This window comes from Andrographis paniculata, unplaced genomic scaffold, assembly GCF_009805555.1.
Source record: "Andrographis paniculata isolate CXL003 unplaced genomic scaffold, ASM980555v1 Contig37END, whole genome shotgun sequence".
NCBI lineage: Eukaryota > Viridiplantae > Streptophyta > Magnoliopsida > Lamiales > Acanthaceae > Andrographis > Andrographis paniculata.
In genome coordinates, this window is record NW_026137570.1 from 5,057,114 (window position 1) to 5,081,990 (window position 24,877).

The 24,877-nt window shown below is 38.5% G+C and overlaps 2 protein-coding genes across 2 annotated transcripts; both read left to right on the plus strand.

Moving 5' to 3' along the window:
• Window positions 1-3,247: 3,247 nt before the first annotated feature.
• Window positions 3,248-5,554, plus strand: LOC127250545 (GDSL esterase/lipase At1g33811-like). Its single transcript, XM_051273876.1, has 4 exons — window positions 3,248-3,618; window positions 3,687-3,811; window positions 3,904-4,164; window positions 4,828-5,554. Exons 1-4 carry the CDS (start codon window positions 3,249-3,251, stop codon window positions 5,323-5,325), a joined length of 1,254 nt encoding a protein of 417 aa, XP_051129833.1. The 5' UTR covers window position 3,248; the 3' UTR covers window positions 5,326-5,554.
• A 16,288-nt stretch (window positions 5,555-21,842) lies between these two features.
• On the plus strand, window positions 21,843-24,645 carry LOC127250499 (probable polygalacturonase At1g80170). The gene is made up of 9 exons (XM_051273815.1): window positions 21,843-22,320; window positions 22,432-22,560; window positions 22,633-22,803; window positions 22,922-22,942; window positions 23,028-23,235; window positions 23,348-23,429; window positions 23,713-23,821; window positions 23,895-24,011; window positions 24,085-24,645. Exons 1-9 carry the CDS (start codon window positions 21,964-21,966, stop codon window positions 24,373-24,375), a joined length of 1,485 nt encoding a protein of 494 aa, XP_051129772.1. The 5' UTR covers window positions 21,843-21,963; the 3' UTR covers window positions 24,376-24,645.
• Window positions 24,646-24,877: the final 232 nt, after the last annotated feature.

The following is a 24,877-nucleotide window of genomic DNA, read 5'->3' on the forward strand; positions in this document are numbered from 1 at the left end:
AAGCTTCATAGGGTCTTTCTGTCCGTAATTCTAAAAGGAGACCTACCCTTAATAAACATAACATCACCAGATTTATTAGATTTATTTACATTCAAATCTAATTCTTTACTTTTCAAACCATTAATAACCACATCTAAAGTCACAAAATCACGCCCATATTTAATTGCCGATTTTACATCAGGAAAAGCACTTGGAATTGCATTCAAAAGAATTATAGCACTATAATCATCTATATTCTTATCACCAGTAAGCTTAATATCTTGAATTAATTTTTGAAAAATATCAAGATTTTCATCAATAGTTTTAAATTGATCAAGTTTAAAACTAAAGAACTTTTCTAACAAATAAAGCCTACTAGGTAAAGAAGTTTGAGTATATAATTTATCCAATTTATTTCAAAATGCCATAGCAGATTCTTGTATACCAACCTTACGAATTACATGATCAGCTAAATTTAGAATTATACAAGACGAAGCCATTTCATCCAACTTAGCCCTCTTTTCAAGAGGGATTGTGGTTGCTTGATCCGGCTCCACAGCCTTTATTAATTTTTAAGTAATAAGTATACTTCTCATTTTTTGTTTCCAAATAGAAAAATCAATTTTTCCATCAAAAGGTTGGATATTGAAAAAGGTTTGCCCAACCATGATCAACAGTTTTAAAAAATAGTTAAAAAAAAAAAATTTCCGAAAAACACAATTTGTTTGGCAAAAACTGTTTGTTTTAAAAAAGCAGTTTATTGTGAAAAAACAGTTTATAAAAATACAGATTAATTTAAACAAATTGAGAACCAAACAAACACCCAAATCACAACACATCAATAGCAATTCACAGAAAACAAACACAACAATCAAACACAGCAACAAATATATCACAGAATATTGCAATCACAAGCAAAAAATTAACAAAAAGGCTATCTATTACAACATTCACTCATGACTATTCCACCGAAGGTACTCGAGAATCACTAACAAGAGTGAGGATCGGAGTTTTGCAACCTTGGTATCACAATAGCCTTTATAATCGATTGGGCGGAATGCGGATATTAAACTAAGAAAAAAATAACAGTAACAAAAATAGTTAGGGTTATAGAGTTTACCTCGAAGCACAGCAACAATATATTCCCTACAGCAGTACAAGGGTAGATATACAAATGACCTATTCTTTTTCAAGAATGGGGGTTAGCCAACTAATAACAACAAAAGCAGAAATAATGTTTCTCCTCTAAACAAAGTTAGACTCACCGAAACTCACGAACAGAGACACTAGGCCACAAAAAACAGTTTTAACAAAATCTTTCAAAAAATAATTTTGGTTTTAAAGATTCTTGAAAAACTTTTGGATTTTAACCCAACAAGCATATATCTAAACGAAAATAAGGCGAAGCAACAAGTTTTACGATTTATTTTCTTAAAATAACAACGGACAAAATCGGTTTTCAACAAATCGAAACGATTTTGAACCGTTCTAACCGAAATGGACTCAAACTTAATCGATCTACACAAAACAGTAGCAATTAAGTCCAAAACCCAACATTAAGAGTTCGACTGCGGCTATATTAGCACGGATCGAAAAACTCAATGGCCGATATAGACTCGAAATCAAAGGAAAAGAACCGAACACAGTATAATATGTTCGATTCAACCGGATCCTTTCGATTTCTTACGGATCGCTTTGGTTTTGAGCAGATCCTTACAAAATCAAAGAGTAAAGACGATTTCGTAAAAGAAAAAACTCAACCAAGGCTAAAATACAGAGAACGAAACACAATGAGCCGATTTTGACAAAGATATAAAAAAGGAAAAGAATCAAGCACTTAAAAAATAGGCCGATTCAACCGGATCCTTTTAGATCTTGAAGATTTAAACCAGATCTTTACAAAATCGAAAGATAAAGATAATTTTGTAAAGAAAACTTCACCAAAAAGCTCTGATACCACTTGTAATGACAAATGCGGAATAGATCGAGAATTTTATTAACGAAAAATGAGTAAAAACACAAATATTATACTAGTTTTGGTTAGGTTCAGCCCCTAACCACTCAAAACAGTAAATCGACACACAAAATGCACCTACTAGCGACTACACACTTTAAACCGGCCCGAAACACACAACTCAAGCACAAATCAACCTCCACACTCACATACAAGACGAAACAAAAGAAAATACAGACGCCTACAAGTCGAACGAGCCCTTTGCGGCTACGAACAACACCAAGGGGTGAAACGCCACGCCAAAGAACCTTCACAAGTTACAGGAGGGAGGCGCCACTGAGAACCGCAGTGAAACCACCGGAAACAGTCACTGGAAGGCAAACAGAAAGGTCGAGAGGTAGAGAGAGGGAAGAGCTAGAGAGGAAAAGTTGTATAGAGAGAGAAACGTAAGTGAGTAGAATAAGTGAAACCCTTCTCTCTCTCAGTATATATATTTATCTCAATTAAGCAACGGACGGACCAGATCAAGATCCACAATCAGACGGCCAAGATCAAGGCTAGACGCGGATCCAAGACGGATCAGGTCATGGGTCGCGGGTTCGGTCCGGGTCGCGGGTACAGGCGGTTCTGGTGGCGGGTGCGGGTCGTGAGGCAGGGCCAGGTATAAAATGGGCTGCATAGCGGGTATGTATCTTATATTGGGGTGGATCTAATTGAATCAAAAAATCCAACAATTATATTTGTATTAATATATTAAATTAAATTAATTTTTCTATTAAACATATTAAATCAATATTTCATTTCGATATCATTAATCACATAAATTATTTCGTATTATGTTGCTGTAAAAAACTAAAAAAAAAACATTTTCAAAATTTCTATCTAAAGGCATTTATCTCGATTATATTAGTTTAGATTCAAAATATTCTAAAATTTCATAACTCCAAAATTGTCAATTTAATCAAAACCTAAAACTGCGTGGGTGAATCACGTGAAGTTAGCCATGCCACCGCTAGCTACCCTAGCTGGCTGCTCCCGCGTAAATGCTCCTCCTTCAACTCTACATATATTAATTGTAGGTACGTACATGCACACCAACATCTAGCTAATTAATAACGAACAGACCAACATCCAACATAAAGTTTTCAGTTATTATTATATACATATATCATCTCACGGGGAATCACCTTTCCATCAACCCCCCATCCAAATTAACGTGTTCATGCAACTTATTATATATCACACACACACACATATATATATATATATATATACCCACACATACATATGTTTGCTCAAGTAGTGATTAATTAATATGGCGAATTCCTGCGATTTGGCCATAGCGGAGGCGCGGGCAGTAGTAGGACTGTTTACTGTATGTTGTTTATATTTAGCAGCAGCAGGTGAAATTGATTCACAGCCACATGAATTACCGCCGTACAATAATAATAATAATAATAATAATAATAATAGGAATATGATGGTTAATAGTAGCGAGCAGCAGGTGGTGCCTGGCATTGGCATTGGCATTGGCATGTTCATATTCGGGGACTCGCTTGTGGACAATGGCAACAACAACGCCATGATCACTCTTTCCAGAGCAAATTACAGGCCTTATGGCATTGACTTTCCTCAAGGCGCCACTGGACGTTTTACAAATTCTCGCACTTTTGTCGATGTTCTAGGTACGTACGTACATACGTATATACATATTAATTAAGTAATTAATTGATTAATTTTGTGGTGGATTCAGCCCAATTGCTAGGGTTTCGCAACTATATCCTCCCTTTCGCGAGGGCCCGGGGACGAGCATTACTCGATGGAGCAAACTATGCATCTGGAGCTTCTGGAATCAGAGACGAAACGGGCAATAATTTGGTATGTTACATTGATTATTGTGTTCCATTAAAGAATGGTATTAATTATAAAGAATTGAGTTTGAATTAATTAACAAAAATGCATGCATGTAGGGGGATCACTTGTCGATGAACCAGCAGGTAGATAGGTTTGGGGAGACAGTGGAGCAGCTGAAGAGGATGAGATTGTATTTCAGGGGGGATGCCAATGCTGCAGTGGCCGCCTATCTCAGCAAATGCATATTTTACTCAGGACTGGGCAGCAACGACTATCTCAACAATTATTTCATGCCCGATTACTATTCCACAAGATCTCAGTACACCCCACAGGCTTACGCCGCTTCTCTCCTCCAGGATTATTCCAAACAGCTGACAGTAAGCTCCTTATAATTCATTCATTCATTTGCTTTCATTCAATTCAGTTCTATCCATCATTATTGATTAATTACCGATCCATGGATGGATGAATAAATTCTCTCTCCAATGGCCACTAATCAATACTTCTTCAACACATAAAATCAAACAAACAACGTCAATATTGCACAACATATAGCTGTGTCATATATTAAATTTGTATTATGATATATAAATGGGTATAGTTCAATTGTTGATATGATCAAATCAGCATCGTATTTATTTGATCGGATCAACATATGATACAGGGATGATTAATATGTATTTATACATATTTTAGTATATTTATAGTACAACATATATTATATTATATTATAATTCAAACATATGCTATCTTATACCACAAACATATGATGAGATATATATACATATATAAATATATACTGTCATTCATATAAAATATGCTGACTTGGGCCGAATCTGCAGCCTATATTAATATATTTATTACGGTGAAATCAATAATATGCTATACTATATAAAATTATACTGCATGTACCGTGAGTAAATGCAGTAACGTTAAAATATCAGTATCATATAATATCGTATACACGCTGTCTATCATGATTATATATGTTGATTTGAGCCATTCAATATCCTAACCATGCATTCCGTTTTCTTAATTAGGCATTATACAAGCTGGGAGCTCGGAAAGTGATTGTGAGTGGGATTGGGAAAATAGGGTGCATTCCATACGAGTTGGCGCGATACAATGGCAGCGGGAGCGCGTGCAATGAGGAAATCAACAGTGCTATTGCCCTCTTCAACAACGGACTCAAAGCATTGGTGGATGGATACAATAACAATAACAACCAGCAGCTTCCAGGATCCAAATTTGTGTACTTGGATTCATTCAGAAGCAGCCAAGATCTGGTTGAGAATGCAAAGACATATGGATTTGAGGTGGTGGACAAGGGGTGCTGTGGGGTGGGGAGAAATAACGGACAGATCACATGCCTGCCTCTAGAAACCCCATGTGAGGATCGCCAAAAGTACATATTCTGGGATGCATTTCACCCCACGGAAGCCGTCAATATATTGCTTGCCAAGAGAGCATACGATTCTCCCACTCCCTCCACGTCATTTGCTCATCCCATTAACATACACCAATTGGCCATGCTCTAGCCTCTGCATATATATATTAGCTACCTAATTATTATTATTATTATTGACTAGATTTACTACATCCATGTATGCAAATACTGGATTATGAATAATACGTTGAAATCAACCATGCATACCATGCATATATATATAGTAGTCCATCTTAACGGATATATAGGTCGAATCTGCATGTAATTCTCGTCTTATTACAGTGACACTTATGTTTTAATATAAACATTTCGCCTCTTAGCTTTCTTCGGGTATCTTGATTGAATTACATTACTAATTTGACTATATTCCTTGCCGGTTATATATTACTGATGTTTGAAATAGTATTGTTGGCCAGGGAAATCCAACAAAGCAAAGTAAAATTAAAAAAAAGAATGATAGACCTTTGAATTTGATGAGTTAGCCTGATATCATATACGAATTCCTAAGCACTAGAGTTGTTAAAACAGAATTTCGAAATCTCTACATTAAATAAAAGTAATGTTAAAAGGAAATTAGCATCTCAAATTTGTACTGGGCCTCCCTTGTGTTCTTCTGTTCCCATTTTTTTTCCGTTCGTCCGCACCAATTCCGAACAGTTGAATTCGGTTACCCGGTTATGGGTAACCGTCAGATGGTTACCTCCCGAACCTCCAATAACCAGAATCGGTTACTTCAAAGAGTGCACCTCTTTGGCTTTCGGATACCCCAGTCATTCAATCAGTGCTTCCTAGTTCTCAATCATTCAGCCCATCACACCTTAATACCAGCCTTGTCGAATTGCACTGCAAGATATTTCTATACTTAATTTGGCTTTGTTGGCCCACTTTTTCCTAATGGGCCCGTGGAGCGAAACCCTAGGCACCATTTTTTCGTAACTCAACAACTTACCTCCTCTCCCAGAGAATATTAAGAGTCACATCTCGAAGACGGTGATTTTGACATGATGGTTTATTTCCTCTATCCCAGGTCTGCACCATCATCATTATGACCGTCGAAAAGCGGAGGGAAATATACAAAACCTTTCATCGCCAACATACCTCTCCCTACCTCTTCCGAAAAAACCCTGTTGAGTCCATCGCTCTCATTACTCACTTTAGCCATTTGTGTGTACACCCATGGAGATAACCACCCTCATCCCTTTTGATGAATCCGCTCCACCACTGGCGATGAATCCGTCTTCTACCATCACTCCAGTGGTGCGTCCCTTCGTTTCCACTGTTTCTGAGGGAGCTCCTACGCTTAACTTTCTACAACACAACCGCCACGTCGCCATTTATGACGGAGCCTTCAATGCCGCCCGTCTCTGGGACGGAATCAAGACCAATCTTTTGGATCCCAAAGATGAATTTTGTACCTGGTATGAAAAAATGGAGAAAAGCTTCGGAAAGCAATAGAAGCAGCAAGGGCTAGACAAAGCGATTTTGTTGTCTTGCCAAAGCTTCAACATTCAAGACACACTAATTCTCGCCATGACTACTTTATGGGATCTGGAAGTTAGTGCGTTTCTGCTGCCGTCAGGGCCAATTGGCCCGACCTTGATGGATGTCAACATGATCGCCCATCTTCCGATTGTAGGGGAGGATCCGGTAATCGAAACCCTAATCAGTCAAGAACCAGCATCCGACCACCCCGGCTGGGCGATAAAGGCATCCCTGTGCAACAAAGTCGTGGCCTGGGGACCTTTTGTAAAACTGCACTGTGGGGCGACAGGCACTCCGGTGACCGATAAAGAACATGTTGCCTTTCTGTTGTACTGGCTCTGCAGATACATGGTTCTCTCCGAGTTCAGCATTTTATCTTTATTGTACAACTTTCTTATACGTGTCTATATTCTGGTCATAATAGATATGTAATATGCCCCTCTTCCAAATCCATCACCTACACCCATACTGATATCGCAATTCACCTGGCTCAGGGCCGATTTCTCTCAATCGGTACCTTGTTCATTGCCAGCCTTTATGAGGGCCTTTCCAAAACCTGCCCAAAACTGTCCAGCTCCACCAAACTTGACACCGTCTTTTCCGGTCCGATTTGGTTTTTGAAACTCTGGCACCGTCTGTACTTCCATTCCTTTTTTTTTGGACAGCCACCTCTTCTTCTCAATTCGGATATATCATTCGGTCAATATATCCTCTTCCTTTGTTCTGACTGAAAACATCATAAAGACCCCGAGACCACCCTTAAAGCTATTTTGGAAACCGATTTGACAAATTCAAATTATTATTCCTATTTTCATCTTACTGCTTTTGCCACACCCTCTTTCTATGTTCCCCCTTCTATTCATTTTCCATATGCGCTATCCTCTGAATCTCCACATCCGACCTTCAAATATTCCTTGCAGGCGGCGCTAAAGCCTCGATCCCTTTTCGCTAGGAAAAAGCTCGAAAAAATAAAAAAGACATATGCCGCATTCCCCTACCCACATTACTTGGCGCATCAGTTTGGCTGTCGTCAAGGCATCCCAGCTTTAACCTTTACCCCACACCTTGTCCGAACTCATGCCAAAAATGTTGTGGCCGAATACGCCATCAAGCCATACACCGATCAACTCACCAATTATTTAATCAATCATATTTACACTCATTTCCGTGACTGCCCTAATACCGTCCCAGCCTTTCGAAAATGGTGGTCGGAGATGGCTTAGTCTGTGGTCTGCCCATTGTTGATTGTGTAAAGATCCTTTTCCCTCCGACCACCCATTCGGGGTCTCAGCTGATTCTTCTGCCGCAAAATTTAACGGGGCAGGTTGCCTTGGGAGCCTCACAACCGAAACGGAAACGAGAGAAGCAGATTGGTAGGGCTAGCTCTTCCCAAAAAAAGGCCAAAGCCCCAGCAACGGCCCAGCCAGCGAGCTCAGAGGAGCAACGTAAAGCGGGAGAGATTACCTGGCCTCTCTACAAGTAGACATGAGTCTCTTCCCTGAATTCCGAATATCCACTGCACAGCGAGCCCTAGCAGGTAATCTCGTTCCAGGACACCCTTAATCTTACCCATTCTCCTTGATCACACCTTGCTCTTGCGCCAGCTGCTACCAGCCCGATTTTCAGTCCAACCAACGTGCCGACGAACCCAACTTCAGCCGCACGAACACTTGTACCAACCGACTTGCCAATGACTGACCATAATATAGAGGCACTGGTCGAAAGGCAAATCTCGTCTGCCCCATGTTCCACGTTCTGAGCACTTAGTGCCTACCGAAGTCGGAGGCCGGCCCCTAGTCCAGGTAGCCTTTGGCTTTCAATAACTATGTATATCTCATTTGAGTTGTATTTATATGCTAAGTTTCTAGTTAGTCGAAGTTTCTGGAGAGGGATTGGGGACGGTCCGCCAATCACCAAACAACCAAGGTGCAGAATCACCAGCAGAGAGATAAAGACTGCCAAAAGCGGCCGAATTGCAAATAATGCCTGAAAAAGCTCCTGAGCAACCTCTTTCCCCTTAACGTGAGATTCCAGATGAAGAGTCATACGTGGTAAGCTAGTGCATTCATGATAACTTAACTCCCACGGCTTTCCTTATTGTCATATTTCAGGAATCGGTCTCGTATGCACCCGAAGGGTGCCTTGTTGGGCTGACTGGCGGGGCTGCCGCCCGATCCCAAATGAGGGAAGAAATAGCGGCCCTTTCTCCTGCAGCTTCAGCGCGAACGCTGACGGCTCCGCAACGACTTCAAGTTTTGTCCGACCCATCCGTGTACTTGGCCCTATCAGCCCAAACGGCCACTCAGGACCAGATCGCTGAATTTGCATTTTCTTTTATTACTAGCATATTCGCAACACACTCACTCTTAATTCTTTATACAGGACCCAGGATTTTTGTCTCCCCTTTCCGCGTTGCTCTTTCCGCTAACAACCGACAGACGATTTCCAAGATAGTCGGGAGATCTCTTACCAGCCTCACTGAAGATGAATTAAATAAACTAATGGACAGCCTACTTTGTCTGCTGGGTGACCAGCCTGCCGGATCCCCTGCCAATCAAGTGCTCAACTGGATTCTCGAGGGACTGTCAGAGGTTGTTGTAGACTTACCACTTCTTCAATCGACCGCCACTCAGGAACTCTGACTCTCATGACCGACTCTATTAATCGCACCTTAGCAGACTTGGATTCGGCTTTAGGTAGATCACAACAATGAGTGATGATTCTCTAACTATCCAGGGAATAGCTCTCTGCAGACATAGACAGAGATAGACGGGAAATCGAGAGTTGGTGGCAAGAACTGTTAAGGCAAGAGATAGAGCTGGCCGAATTGGACAAGTGCCTGTTCGAAAAACATCAAATAGTGCAAAGCCAATCAGACAACCGGAGAGCACTTGTACATGAACTGGAGATCATCTACCGAGCCAGACAGTGGGCAGAAAGAACTTCCTCGGTTGCCCAACGGAGTGCGGCCAGGCTAAACCAAAAGTGGTTAAACATCCTGGCCGCAATCAACTCACTTTTGTAACGACCCTGTAAATTTTCAACTTATAATGGACATTGTCTTTTACGCCTTACCTTGTTTTGAGCCAACACTTGGTTAATTTGAAATCTCAATCCCACAAACTAGGCCAAAACATCGGCAACCAATGGAATAAATAGGCAATCAACCTTCAATCCTGACAACAGTACCTGTCAGACCGAAATCTTCGATCACGAGACCAACATGTCTTCTCAATAACCTTGCATCTACGTCCCCATTAGAAACTAGGAAGGTGTTCTACAACCCTTTTTGGTTGGGCAACACCGTGTTTCCGTTTATGCAGAAGATCTGTTGCATGTGCTTAAACAACTAAATTTCAAATTTAAGTTTTCTCATAGTGGACACCATAATTTACACCGAACCACTCGTCTGATGTAACGTGTCACTGAGAGTTACGAGACCTCAAAAGATATGCTCAGTCGTTTCCCCAACCTTGAACACCACATGGATTTGATTGAACACCACGTCATGGCCATCCTACCGGATCTCAGTTGGTAAGCGAATTTTCTCAGCAAAGAACAGTTTTTACCCATTTACGGGTGCTCATTCCCAGAGGACCGAAAGAACCCTTAAGGAAATGCAGGAACAATAGGAAAGGTATCTCCCAGAACTGGATGATCTCCTGGATGAAGATCTCCCAATAGCTGTCGGACCATGGGCCCTAAACTCCGATGGTGATGAGGATACCCCATGCATCACTATCCCTGATGAAGACTAGTTAGGTTCCGCACAGCCCCGAACCCCCCTCTAGGTTCCGAATAGAGTGACCATTTAGTCAGTCATGTGTCTTGAAAAGGCAGGGTAATACCTTTTCAAGTATTTGACGTTAATGCAATCATGTACTTATTTTCTATCTTGGTCCATAATAATGAAGACTCATTTGTCAATCTCTTTGTGAATTATGTAAGGTCCTTCCCAATTGGGGGATCACTTTCATAGTTGATCTATTTTCTTGTAGGTTGGTAAAATAGTCTTCCACACCATATCTCCTTCCTTGAAGTTCCTTGCACTAACCTTTTTATTGTAATATTTCATTCGAACCTGGCTCTCCAAATATATATAGTCGATAGCCTCCATTCGAGACACGTCCAACTTTTCCAATTACTGAAGCATCTTTTGCCTCATATCATTTCCGTCACCAACTTTGGTCAAATCCGTTCAAGCGAAAGGTATTCTAACTTCGGCTGGCAAGACAGTATCGTGCCCAAAAGTAACTGATACGGCGAGAACCCAGTGGCCGAATTCCAGCTGTTCCGATATGCCCACAGAGCTTATGGCAGACACGTATGCCATCTCCTCGGATGATTGCTAATCATCTTTTTGATAATATTGATGATGATCTTGTTTGCAGCCTCAACTTGTCCATTCGCATGTGGATAATACGGCGAAGAATGATGCAACTTAATATTAAATTCTGCCATAAATTTCACGAACCTTTCTCTAGTGAACATGAGCCCCTGGTCTGTCACAATAGTGTGCGGAATCCCATAGCGGAAAATAATATGTTCCCGAACAAAATCAATCACTTCCTGTTGGGCGCGTTCTTCAAAGTGATTGCTTCCACCCACTTGGTAAAATAATCAGTTGCCACCAAAATAAAACAATAATGCTTGGATGATGATGGGTGAATCTTCCAGGTAATATCCATGGCCCAAGATTTGCACGGCCATGGTTCGATCATCGCTTGCAATTCCACATTGGGCAAATGATTCAACGGCCTATGTCTTTGACATTCCTCACAATTTTTAGCAAACTTTATGCAATTTTCGAATATTTTGGGCCAAAAGTATCCCAGATGATGAATGACCCATCTCATGTTCAGACCTGCTCGATGGGCACCACAAATCCCATCATGGACCTCATGCATAACATCAACCGATTCTTCAGATCCCAAACAACGGAGAAGAATATCTTCCACCGTCCTTTTATATAGAGACTCACCGATTAAGCAAAAACGTAGAGCCTTCAACCTGACACTGACCAAAACTGAGGTATCCGGGTTCCTCAAATAATCCTCAATCTCCGTTCTCTAATCCACACTATTAATCTCATGATCGGGATCCTCCCCTGTCACACAATTAATACCCTGGTACGCCATATGGCTATTTTGTTCCAGCTCGTCTGCCCAACGGTTCTCCACTCTATAAATGTACTCGATCGTAACCTCAGCAATCCTAGTAGTCTACTTACTATGTCCTTGTATTTTCTCAAACGAGGAAGGTTACAGGCATACTAACCCAAAAGCTGATTGATAACAAGTTGAGAATCCTCTTTTATGATCACTGACTAAACGCCTCTCTTCACAAGAGCGTTCAAGCCCAAGATTAGGGCATCATATTCTGTAGAATTATGAGTCATAGTTTCTAACTGCAGAAAAAATTTGATCCATTTGGCCCCCGAGCCTTCCAGAACTACTACAACTCCTGAATGTTCCCGAGTGTTGGACCCATCGAAGTACATACCCATGGTCTGACACTGATCAAAAATTCACGATCATAATTTATTTTATCCGTTTGGGAGAATTCTGCCAAAAAATCGGCCATGGTCTGGCCTTTGACCGCCTTCAGGGGTTTGTATGATAACGCAAAAGGGGCTAATTTGATTGCCCATTTCATCAATCTTCCATGCATGTTAGGCCTCTGAAGAATTAACTTAACAATACCGAACTTGGAAATTACCTCAGTCTCTTTTGGAAAAAAGATAATGCTCCAATTTGGTACATGTGTAGACCAACGAATAACACATCTTCTCAGGGATAGTGTAATTGAGTTCGGGTCCAACTAATGTCTTACTGAGGTAGAACACTGCTCTTTCCTTGCCGTCAACCCAATACTGCGCCAGAAGGTAACTCACCACGTCGTATGTATTTGCTAGGTAAAGTTTGAGTGGCCGACCGAGTCTAGGTGGCACTTAAACTGGTGGGTTGGTAAGAGCTTGCTTAATTGCATCTAAGGCCTTTTGTTGCTCCTCCCCCCAAATAAAATCGGACGTTGTTTTGGCCTTCAAGAGCTTCGTAATAGGCCTCATTTTACCTGCCGTGTTGGCTATGAACCTTCTTAAATAATTTACTTTCCCGAGCATGCTCTAAATCTCCTTGACGGTCTCATAGGGGCGGATAGCCAACACAACCTTAGAGTTGTTAGCATCTACCTCAATTCCTTTTCTGTGTACAAGAAAACCGAAAAACTTCCAGCTGAAACCCCGAAAACGCACTTCATCGGGTTCATCTTCAGATTGTTTATTTTCATTCGGACGAACGCTCTCTCAAGATCGGATAAATGTGGTTCAAAGTCAGTTGACTTGACGATGACATCGTCGATATATACTTCCATGGAATTACCTATTAGATCATGAAAAATGGTATTCGTAGCCCTTTGATAAGTAGCCCCTGCATTTTTCAAACCTAATGCCATTACAGTCCATTCATAGATCCCAAGAGCTCCAGGGTATCTTTTGTTTTATGGATATCTTCTTTGGTCAGAAAAATATGATTATACCCTATGTATCCATCCGTCCATCAGACTTAGAATCTGATGACCTGCTACTGAATCTATGAGTCTATTGGCTACTGCCATGACATACTCATCCTTAGGGGTGACCAAATTTAAATCCCTAAAATTGATGCAAATCCTAATCTTGCCATTCTTCTTTGTTACTGAAACTATGTTAGCCAACCATTCCGTATATATGCAAGGTCGAATGAATCCAGCCTTTAAGAACTTCTCAATTTCTTCCTTAATTTTTGGCATCAGCTCTGGTGAGACCCATCGGGGGGCTTGTCTACAAGGCCTAAAACCTGCCCTGATGGGGAACTGATGTTCGATTAAGCCTCAGTCTAGCCCTGGAATCTCCGCATAATCCCAAGCCAAGCACTCGACGTGCTTCCAAACTAAATCCACAAGAATTCTCTGCTGAATTTGCGACAAAAGCCTGCTGACACGAATGATTCGTGGGGCTTCTTCCGGTCCCAGATTGAATTACTCCAATGGATCCTATGTCGTTAGAGTTGACTCTGTTTTCTTCAGAAGATTAGAATATTTAAAGTGGCTGTTTTGGTTTTGAATATCAAACTACGTCGTTGAATTTCTTAACTTAAACATTAATTGTTCAAAGAAAAGACTGCAAATACCTTTATAGTCAGTAGTATCCGAATAACTCATCAAATCTTTAAAAGGAAAAGCGTTTGTTGGCTTTTATTAACCATTGAAAGTTGTTCTCTCTAAGAGAACATGTACCCGTGACTGGAAAGCTTAAAGCTCTTCCATGGATAATCATTTACCAATGTTGTTTGAGAAATGGGTGGGAAGTTTCTTGTGTAAAAAACAGCCTCTTCAACAGTGTCGGAAGGACAGAAGGGACTTTTTCTAGCTTCCATGGTGAGAACTCAATTTCCTTCCCAAAACATCAATTGCTGATGAAGCGAGGACGGAACATACTAAGACGCATAAATCCAGTCTCTCCCCAACATAACATAATATGTGGTATCCGCTTCAACCACAAAAAAAAATAAAATTGTAGAAATAGTCTTCGGGCCTACCTCTATAGGAGAAGCCATCATGCCCTTTGGCTTGGTCAGCTGATCAGTGAAGCTGGTCATCTCAATGTCTACCGGTGTGAGGTCAGATACACTTTTCCCTAGCTTGTACAAGGTTTTCGAAAACATAACGTTAAATACTACACCATTATCAATAAAAGCTCTACTTACCGGCTTCCCATAAATATGCGCATCCACATAAAGGGGCTTCAAATGTGAAACCTTTTCCTAAGGCATCCGTGGGAAAATAAACCGAGTTGTTTCGAGTGGTTCATATGGACTCAGCGAAGCCCATTCCTTTTCAGGCACTGGGTCATCCAATAGATGAGCTCATACTGGCTCTTCATCTATTTGATGGATGCCCAACATCCTTACTGTGAAAGCGTTGGTAACTTGATCGCGATTCTCCTTGGAGTCTATCTCTCTTTTGGAAGGAACTTGCTTCAATCGCAACAAGTCCCGCACTTTGTTCGGTGAAAAAATTCCAACTACCATTGGTTTGGGCCCGAAATCAATATCTATCTCGGGATCCCTATTGATTTGATGGCAAAAACACACCTAAAACATCTCCTTACTTCTGCAAGAGGGCGTTCCTTCTTTGTTCGACTCAGAATGCTAACATTTTATTTGGGAACTTCTTTTAATACCTGCTCCTGACGTCTGTCTTTTGCCTCCTGGTTACAATTCCCAATATTCTACTTACTCCGACCGTTTTCGGCCGTTTCCCTTGCATAGCTGCATACTTCGCTTAGCATTACTAATATGCGTACGATTCATCCCAGGGAACCTTGGGTCGATATTGATGGGTAAAGGCTTCCATTTCCGGTTCCATCCATCTTCCTACGGTGGTTGGGGCTTGCGCATGGACCTAGGACGTACGAACGCTGCATTTTTTACCTCAACTTCAAAGGTACCATCCAAGTGGTCCCATTTTTTGGCTACTCTAGTTGGAACTTCCAACATTTCCCTAGACTTATGTCCTCCTCCTATGCCGATGGTAGCCATGGTAACTTTCGGAAATGGTTGTTGCTTAAACCCTAGAGTGACATACTTGAATCTTCCTTCTCGGATAGCCTTTTGTATTTCTTTTCGAAAATAGGTGCACTGACTTGTATTATGTGTAACGAATTATGTCACTTACAGTATGGTCACCCTTTGATCTTTTCTTTGGTGGCCAACCTCTGTCCTTTCAGAATACGGATTTGTCCATCAGCCAATAGTATATCAAAAATGTCGTCAGTATTGGAAGTATCAAAAGTAGGTTGATTCTTGTTTGTCTCTGTCCTGGGCGTAGGCTTTAATTTGGGACAGGCATAAAGCTTCCCTTTAACGACTTCAGCGGCCATCTCTTATATTTCCTCGCAGTCGGCTGCTTCAGGAGTATACGTGTCTACCCCATACTGGCCATTTGTTGGAATCTTCTTCTCCTTAGACTTTGGTTTTTTCCCTTAAACAAAGACTCCAACCGTCCTGCCTTTAACGAAAGTTGTGCCAAATCCCGGATATCGTGAGCCGTCAAAGCCACCCTCAGCCTGGTGTGCATGTTACGAAGCACCAAATTAGTCATTTCTCCCTGATCAATGACGGTCGGGCATCTGTCTTTCATCAACCGAATGCGTTCTATAAATTGAGATGCTACTAATATAACTACTAATAATTACCTATTTTCTAGAAGGTTCTAAAATAAAAAATTACACAAAAATAGCCAAAAATTGGCTAAAAAGTAGTGCAGAAATTTAATTAAGAGAGCTAGGAGAGTATAGTAAATGTAGGAGTTGGGGGAACCTGGACAATAATTGCTACACAGAAATGCAGTTGTCGCTCGCCTTCCGCGCTCGCGCACACCTATGCAGCCGTCGCTCACGGAGTCCGCGCCAGCCGTCGCTTCGCTCACTTTCATGTATGGCCTTCTGCACTCATAAATGTAGCCGTCGCTCACGGATTAATGAACATAAAATTCCGCTTCGCTTAAATTTCCGTGCAGCCGCCATCGCTTTCGGCGCCAGCCACCGCTCAAATTCTGCGCAACGGTTGGCTTTGACTTTCGCTCGTTAACTTTTTTGCGTTGACCATTGACTTTCACGCCGGTGACTATTTTCTCGCTCCCAAAGCCATTTTTTTCACTTTTTAAGGCCAATTTTGGACTCCAAACAAGTTTTCAAGCATTATTTCATCTGTATAATAATAGACATCTTATAAATATTTATTTAAATAAATAATACTTATTAAATAAAATTAATTTAGTCAAAATTAAATATTTAAATAGCCCATAAATAATGTTTGATTGCATTAACTCATTACACATTTTTTAATTAAATATAGGATATTCGCATATCCTTGAATTCGATCTGGATACTCACGGGTTAAAAAGATTTTTTTTTTTTTTTTTACAAAATTTTTAGAGTTACTACATGAATACATACGACATTGCTTTTATTTTATACATACATCATTTTTGTATCTTAAAAATATTTTTGAATCTCCTAAAACTCTTCGAACAAATTGAAATAAAAAAATTCCACAATGAACAGACCAGAAGAATTGAAGATTTTAGAGAAGTATTTTTCATAAGAAGTATTGGCTTGAGCTTACATACTTGGACTTGTGATATATATATATAAGATTATTTTTATAATTGGCCGATTAAAATCAATTATGAGATAAAATAAAATTTGTTGCAATTAAACTGAGGAGTGATCAGTAGCAGGTCGAACTTCATTTAAGGAATTTGCGTTTAACACGAGACTGTAATTCGATTCTTATCTAATCTTATTTTGATTTTTTATCTTGATTTTCAATATATAATACAGACTAACAATTTAATTGATGAACATGGCCCACATTGGATACCAAAGAATTTAGGATTATATTTATGGTTTTTAAAAAATAGCAACCAACCTACTAGAAAATTGAAGAATACTTTTCAATTATGAAAGAACACCAAGTGCATGCTCCTAAAGTGTTATCATTTGCCAAAGGATTCGATCCGATGTCAGAGGAACCGGAGAGGAATCAAGTAGATTTTAGAGGAATCAAAATTGGATGGATGGAAGGCCCAATTGATGGAAGATTTGATGGACGGAAGGCCATATCGATGGAGGACTTGGCCAAGGAAGCAAGGAGAGCCCAATGCAAGTCTATAAAATGAATCCTCCTTGAGTTGAATTGATACTTGGCCTTATTTGGATAATAAAACTCAAGGCTTTAAAGGAAAAGCTCCAAAATAACCCAAATGAAAGGAACAAGAAAAATGTGTTTGGTCCAAGAACTTTGGAAGCCTAAGCCTAGGAACGCCAAGATATGAAAAGATACATGGTAAGGAATGTGTCATTAATGGAAGCATAAAGAAATTTTACGGTGAGCATTAATAAATAAGGAGGTTTTATGATAAATATTAAGAGGATAAATGGAGTTTTACGAGTTTTGACAATATTTAATGAAGGGGTAGATTGCATGTGAGAATCAATGATTCACTAAATAAGAAAATTACAAAGGAGATTAATGAAGTTTTGATGAAGGACATAATGATGAAGTAATGGGAGCTTAATTGGCATAATTAAAATAAGAAGAAGATGGAGTTTTATAGAGATGACAATTTGCCCGAGGGAGAGGACGACTAAGATAGACACGACAAACTTATCCTTTTTCTATCATTTGTTTTTAGGGAAAATTGCAAAAAAAAAATGTTCTGTATATGGGCCCAATGATCATTTTCGAACATTTTTTTTCCTTTGTCGCAATTTAGAACATTATTTTTGCCCTCTGGTGCCGGAAAAACGCACGTGACCGTCACATGTGTCTTCGTGGCATGACCGGTGCATACGTGGACGTCGTCGTTGCTGTGTTGTCGCCTGCGTGGTCGTTGGACATGTGACGTTGAATTTTTTTGTTTTTCATTTTCGAAATTTAGGACATTATGTGTTCTTAAAGTATTATTTTTGTCCCCTGATTCCAAAACTTAATTTGTACTAGGATCATCACACATGTGACATGGAATTAATTTTTTATTTAATTTTTAAAAATTTTAATTTGTCCCAATTGGACTAAATTACAAATAACATATTTGCAATTTGATCCAATTGGACCAAATTGAAATAAAAGAAAAAACCAAGAACAAATTTTTTTCCAACGCCGAAGGACAAAAATAATACCCGAAGTACACATAATGTCCTAAATTTCGAAAGTGAAAAAAAATAATTCCACATCACCTGTCCAACAACACACGGACGACAGCAATGCAATGGCGACGTCTACGTATGCGCCGGTCATGCCACGAAGGCGCACGTGACTGTCATGTGCGTTTTTCCGGCGCCGGATAACAAAAATAATGTCCGGAGTACATATAATGTTCTAAATTGCGAAATTAGAAAATAATGTTCAAAAATGATAATTGGACTTATACTCAGGACATTTTTTGCAAATTTCCCTTATTTTATTTTATTTTTATTTTTTATGCAATGTATTTTTCTTTTCTTTCTTTAATTCAATGCAAATTTATCTTATATATATATATAGAGAGAGTAAATTATATAACACTTCTTGTGTTTTTAGTAAAAATGCACAAAATACTCCTTATTTTATTTATTGATATATTTTATTTATTGCGTGAAACCTCATTTTGTTAATATAAAATTTGTACGAAATACTTTTTGTCCAAATCTGATGTTTGATGCTAAATAAAGATCTAAATTACAGTTTTATATAAATAAAAAACTTAAAATATCATAAATAATTTTTTTGAATAAAATAAATAAATAAATAATTGATCAATCATTTATTTTTATAATTTTTTAAAACTAAAATAACAATTTATCTCTAAAAAATTATAAAACGAAGGATTAATCAATTATTTATTTATTTATTTTATTAAAAAAATTATTTAAGATATATTGTTTCTTTTATTTTTATAAAAACTTGTGTTATTGAGTTCATATTTACAATCAAATATCAATTTTGGACGAAAAGAGTATTTCGTGCAAATTTTATATTAATACAAAGGGTTTCAAATAATAAATAAAACATTGAATGTTTTACACATTTTAGTAAAATACAAGGAGAAATTATATAATTTGCTATTTTTTATATTCCTCTCATTTGTGTTGAATTTCTCTAATTTCTATTTGTCTTTTTGGCCTTATTAGGTTTATTTTATTTATATTAATTTTTGTTCACCTATCCATCTTATGCAAGACTAACTCATAGATGTTTTTTAGTCGAGAATCTACCCTTTTTTTATCCTTCCGATAGGCCTAACACACATTAGCCGCCAAGAAGCGAAATTTTGGATATAACAAAGAAAGCATAAATAATAGAAATGACTCTTTGCGATTTTTTGTAAAATGATATATCTCACAAATTTAAAATTTTCATTCCATCAGAAAGATATTGTTTTAGAACTCACCTTATTTCCCCGGCTTCTTTCTCCATATTCTTTTGCAAGTTTTTTTTATTTTTTTCTCTTCTACAAGTTAGAAACTAATCTCTCGTAAATTCAATTTTTTCATTCCATCAAAAAATTATGCTTTTAGAACGGCCAAAAAATTGGGGAAAATCAAACTTAAATCTATTTAGAACGCAATTAATGGATTGAACGAAGATGGAAACAAGAATGCCGTAGGTAATTGCTCACATTTTGCTCACCGATTTTTTCTTCCCTTTTCACCCAACCCAACCCAAAAATATAAGAAATCAATCTCAAAGAACTTCTCTACCCGGTTCCAAAAAGTCCGTTCAAATCAGGATTCAAACTGGAAATGGTTCCGACGGTTCGATTTCGGGATTTGCCAAACTGCTAAGGTTTGAACCGGCGGTTCAATCATTATTTATATTTTTTTTTGAACCGCTGACGGTGAAGGAGGGAAACAAAAGGAATAAAGAAAAAATTGGGGAAAAGAAAATACAAAAAGAAGTAAGTGCAGTGGTAGCTATTGTGAAGGAGAAGAAGGGAGAAGAAAATAAGAAGGAATAAAGAAAATAATTAGGGAAGAAGAATAAAAAAAAAAAAAAAAAAAAAAAGCAGAGAGAACAACCTGTTGCGATCTAACCCGTTACAAGTGGTATCAGACATATGAAGGCCCATTCCCGGTGTGGAAGAAGGTTGGCGAGGTGGCATACAAGGTCGAGCTTCCAGAGCCCCTAGCTCCACCCCATATTCCACGTCAGTCTATTAAAACCATATCGTGAAGATGTTCAAGACTCGAGCAAGAACGAGTCAACAAGGGCACCCTCGGGAATGCGGACAACATATGAAAAAGTGGCCGAGGAGATCGTGGCTGATAGGATGGTTTGACACAAAAATAAACCACGGTCAACAGAGTACTCAGTCAAATGGCGGCAATTTGTTGCGGGCCTCATGGATGTGTATTTGGATAATGAATTAGAGTAAAAATATATAGTTAATAATATAATATATTTATAATTTAAATTATTATATATTATTAATTATTATAAAAATAATAAGAAATTAGAAGAAGGAAGAAGAAGATGGGAGTTATGTGCATAGAGAGAAGAAAGAGGAGTAGAGACGGAAAGTAAATCTAAAACAAATAAAAATAAATTTAAAAATATAAATAGGGGAATAACAGTCAATTCCTGTAAAATATAATGCCAGTTAGTGAGATTTAAAGGAGATGGACAACCTTTTTAGAAACCACGGTTAGATTTTTTGGAATTTTAAAATTAGTTTTTAACAAATTCAGAAAACCACTAGAGTTTTATCCTTGCGTGGTTTTAATTTGAAGAATTTTAAATTTGAATTTTTTTGGATAGTTTTTTTTATTGTAAATATTATATATTTAATAATGTTAAAAAAATGTTGATTTTTATATTTGAATTTAAAAAGTAAATTATATTTAATGTTAAAAATATATTAATATAATTATAATCGATATATTATTTTCTAAAGAATACAATAATATAAGAAAAATAGAAATATTTATTTATTATTAACATAAAATCATTTATAATAATACACGGTATATATATATGATAATAATATATATAAACAAGAATCATGCTAAAAATAGACATATTCTACCTAGGCAGGTTAAATAAAAATAATAATTAATAGTATATTAATAATAGTAAATAGACATCACAAGTCGATGGAACAGTGGTTTGGGTGGAATCCAACCAGTATATATCTTAAGGAAAAGTTATTACTACACATACGAGGACCTCATGTTATTAGGATCAAGGGTCCAAATAATTAACCTTTCTACATATACATATAATATTCGTTGGTTGGTTTTGATGAAACTCAAAGTCAGGTTAATGCTGGTAGCTAAGAGATTAGAGATCAATTGGAATCATGCAATTGTGCATATATATACATACATATATAATATAGTGATGAGGAGTAAAGCAAAGTTATTCATCAAATTTATATATACCCTTACACTTCAAGTAGTGTTGAAAAATGTTGCACCTTCATGTCCTTTCAAGCTAAGCCACACCCACACCCACACAATTATCCCCTCTTCTCTCTTCTCTTCTCTTCTCTTTTAGGAGCCTCAGCCTCAGCTGCATCTGTGTATGTGTAATATAATGCACTAAATAATATTTATATATATATATACTCACTGCTCGTATTACGTTTTGTGATCAATTAATTAAGTTTATCACACCTCTTCCACCAGAATCACCTCAATCCAATCGATTACACAATATACAATATGAATAAGTTACTAATATTTATTATTGTTTGTGCTCTTTCCCTTGTTGCTCGGATTGCAGCAGCAGCAGCCGCGGGAGATTCTTCTGATGACATGAGATTCAGCGGGATCTCTGGTGACCTTAAAGTCGATGGAGATCAAACAGAAGACAGCTGGCACCATGATCACGACGACGATGATGATTATGATGATGATGACGATGACGATGACGACGACGACGATGATGATGATGATGATGAATGGGAGGCGAGGTCTTGCAGCTGGAGTCGGAGGTCCTGGGTTGAGCGTGGGAACAGAGTTCTTGTGAATGTGGATGCATTTGGTGCTGTTGGAGACGGAGCATCCGATGATACGCAGGTAGCAAGATATATATATTACACTAGTATTATACAAATTACAATACAATACAATACAATACAGATAATGCATTCATCATAAACCCCCCAATACATACATACATACATACAGGCCTTTGTGAATGCTTGGAAACAAGCTTGTTCTACACCAAAATCAGTTCTGTTGGTTCCTCAAGGGCGTCGGTATCTGCTCAATGCAACCAGGTTTAGAGGACCTTGTGCTGATAAGTTGATTGTCCAGGTATAAACCAATCTACCCACATACATCTTTTCTTTTTCTATATAGATTTATATATGTGTAGTGTGCGTGTAGATCGATGGGGGTATTGTGGCACCAGATGAGCCAAAGAATTGGGACCCCAAGAATCCACGCAACTGGCTCACCTTTACCAATTTGACCAATGCCCGTTTCCAAGGAAAGGGTGTCATTGATGGGGTGGGTCACAAATGGTGGGCAGCATCTTGCAAGAAGAACAAGTCCAATGTACGTACACACATAATCTATTAATTCTCATATAAATGTGTGTTGCTGCTAACCTGCTACAATGATCACTTTTATATATATATATGGCGGGATCTGTTGTCGTCCATGGATGGATCAGCCATGCAGAGGAGCTCCCACGGTGAGGTCCTCCTTCTCCCACCTTATAAATAAATTGAATTCATCAATTAGGCAAGAAAGAAGTAAAGTAATGAATATTGAATTAGGCATTGACCATCGATTCGAGCTCAGCTATAAGGGTGAAGGGCATCACAATCCAAAACGGGCAGCAGATGAACTTTGTTGTTTCTCGGTCCGACTCAGTGCGTTTGATCAATCTTAAAGTTTCAGCTCCTGAGGACAGTCCCAACACTGATGGCATCCATATTTCTGACTCCACTGATGTCATTCTCCAGACCTGCAAAATTGGAACTGGTTCATTTCATTTCTTTATTATTATTATTAATATAATTCCCTAGCTTGCTAGCTTAGCTTAAAGTAAATAAATAATTTCCATGTCTTTCAAGTAATATTATTTCATGTGCAGGAGATGACTGCATCTCAATTGTGAATGGTAGCTATGGAATAAAGATGAAGAACATATATTGTGGGCCCGGCCATGGAATCAGGTGAAAACATAAATAACAACTATGCATGCTTGCATGGGTTGGTTGTACTTGTAAGTAAATTGCATGGTGTTAGTACAAATATAGGTAGGTAGGCCGGCAGCAAGTAGTTTTCAAATTAGCCTAGTATAGCATGCTTTGAAGCAAAGACAGCAGGAGCACATTACTAATTCCGAAAGTGAATAATTAATTGTTTGATAATCAATACATAATGATTTAGACCTGAATCTGAATGGGTGTGTTTGTTGTTGATTAATTATTTATTTGACTAATTATATGGATGCAGCATAGGAAGCCTGGGAAAGGACAACTCCATCGGCATAGTTGAGAAAGTGGTGCTGGAAAAAGCGTTCCTCAGAGGTACAACCAATGGCCTTCGAATCAAGACTTGGCAGGTATTATTATTCCACATATTATCCATCTGTCTTTCTATCATTCCCAATTATTGAAAATATATTGGTTTGGTAGGGAGGGTCTGGGCATGTGAGGTCGGTCCGGTACCAGAACGTCAGGATGGATGATGTCTCAAACCCCATCATCATAGACCAGTTCTACTGCGATTCTCCAACTGCCTGTCAAAATCAGGTCAGTTAAGTAATTAATAACTCATTTGAATAATATTTCATTGGATCATGTGACAATGCAACTATGTATTTAGAGTTCGGCGGTGGAAATAAGCTCAATCATGTACCGCAACATAACCGGGAATTCGAGAAGCCAGAAGGCAATGAAATTTGCATGCAGCGACAGCGTTCCCTGCACCAACATTGTTCTCAACAACATCAACTTACGCAGCAGCGACGGCTCTGTGGAGACATACTGCCACGCCGCTGCAGGCTTCGGCTACGGTTATGTTCAGCCTTCAGCTGACTGCCTTTCCTCATCTTCCCAAGACCACCACAAGTTAGCAGCAGCAGATCATCACACCCACACCCACACCGAACTATAATCAATTAAGCACCTACCTCATTCAATTCAATAATTACACACGCACATATATACCTTCGATTCAGTTAGTAAAATATATACAATTAATTATATATATACATATGATTGTATTTCCTTGGAGTTTGTTTAATTAGGCTGCTGCTGCTGGCTCCCTGAGCTAGAGATTGATTAGACATTATCTGATTAATTATCATAATGTATACATGCATATGCAGGCGATTGTGTTTTTAAGCCACGGAGTTAATGAATGTGCGCGCGAGGGATTCATTCATATTTTAATAAATAAACTTCATGTTTGGGTGTTTTATTTTGATGAATGAGCCCACTGTCACCTCTTCAAAAGAGAAGATTCCAAAAGCTATTGACAATAGATGACTGTCGCGTGATTTTGTTAATTTAATTTGTTAGGTTATTAGCTCAGTTAGTTAGAGTCTTAACAAATCTGTTAGCTAGCAGTTTCCATTTTGTATTTAAATCATTCTCATGTACAATATACCACACAG

What these genes read in the sequence shown, in the direction of transcription:
- LOC127250545 (XM_051273876.1), top strand. Translation starts at nt 3,249, where the DNA reads ATGGCGAATTCCTGCGATTTGGCCATAGCGGAGGCGCGGGCAGTAGTA. An exon ending in CACTTTTGTCGATGTTCTAG is followed by an intron (nt 3,619 to 3,686) that starts GTACGTACGTAC and finishes TGGTGGATTCAG; the next exon opens with CCCAATTGCTAGGGTTTCGC. An exon ending in ATTATTCCAAACAGCTGACA is followed by an intron (nt 4,165 to 4,827) that starts GTAAGCTCCTTA and finishes TTTCTTAATTAG; the next exon opens with GCATTATACAAGCTGGGAGC.
- LOC127250499 (XM_051273815.1), top strand. Translation starts at nt 21,964, where the DNA reads ATGAATAAGTTACTAATATTTATTATTGTTTGTGCTCTTTCCCTTGTT. An exon ending in CTGATAAGTTGATTGTCCAG is followed by an intron (nt 22,561 to 22,632) that starts GTATAAACCAAT and finishes GTGTGCGTGTAG; the next exon opens with ATCGATGGGGGTATTGTGGC. An exon ending in TTCGAATCAAGACTTGGCAG is followed by an intron (nt 23,822 to 23,894) that starts GTATTATTATTC and finishes TTGGTTTGGTAG; the next exon opens with GGAGGGTCTGGGCATGTGAG.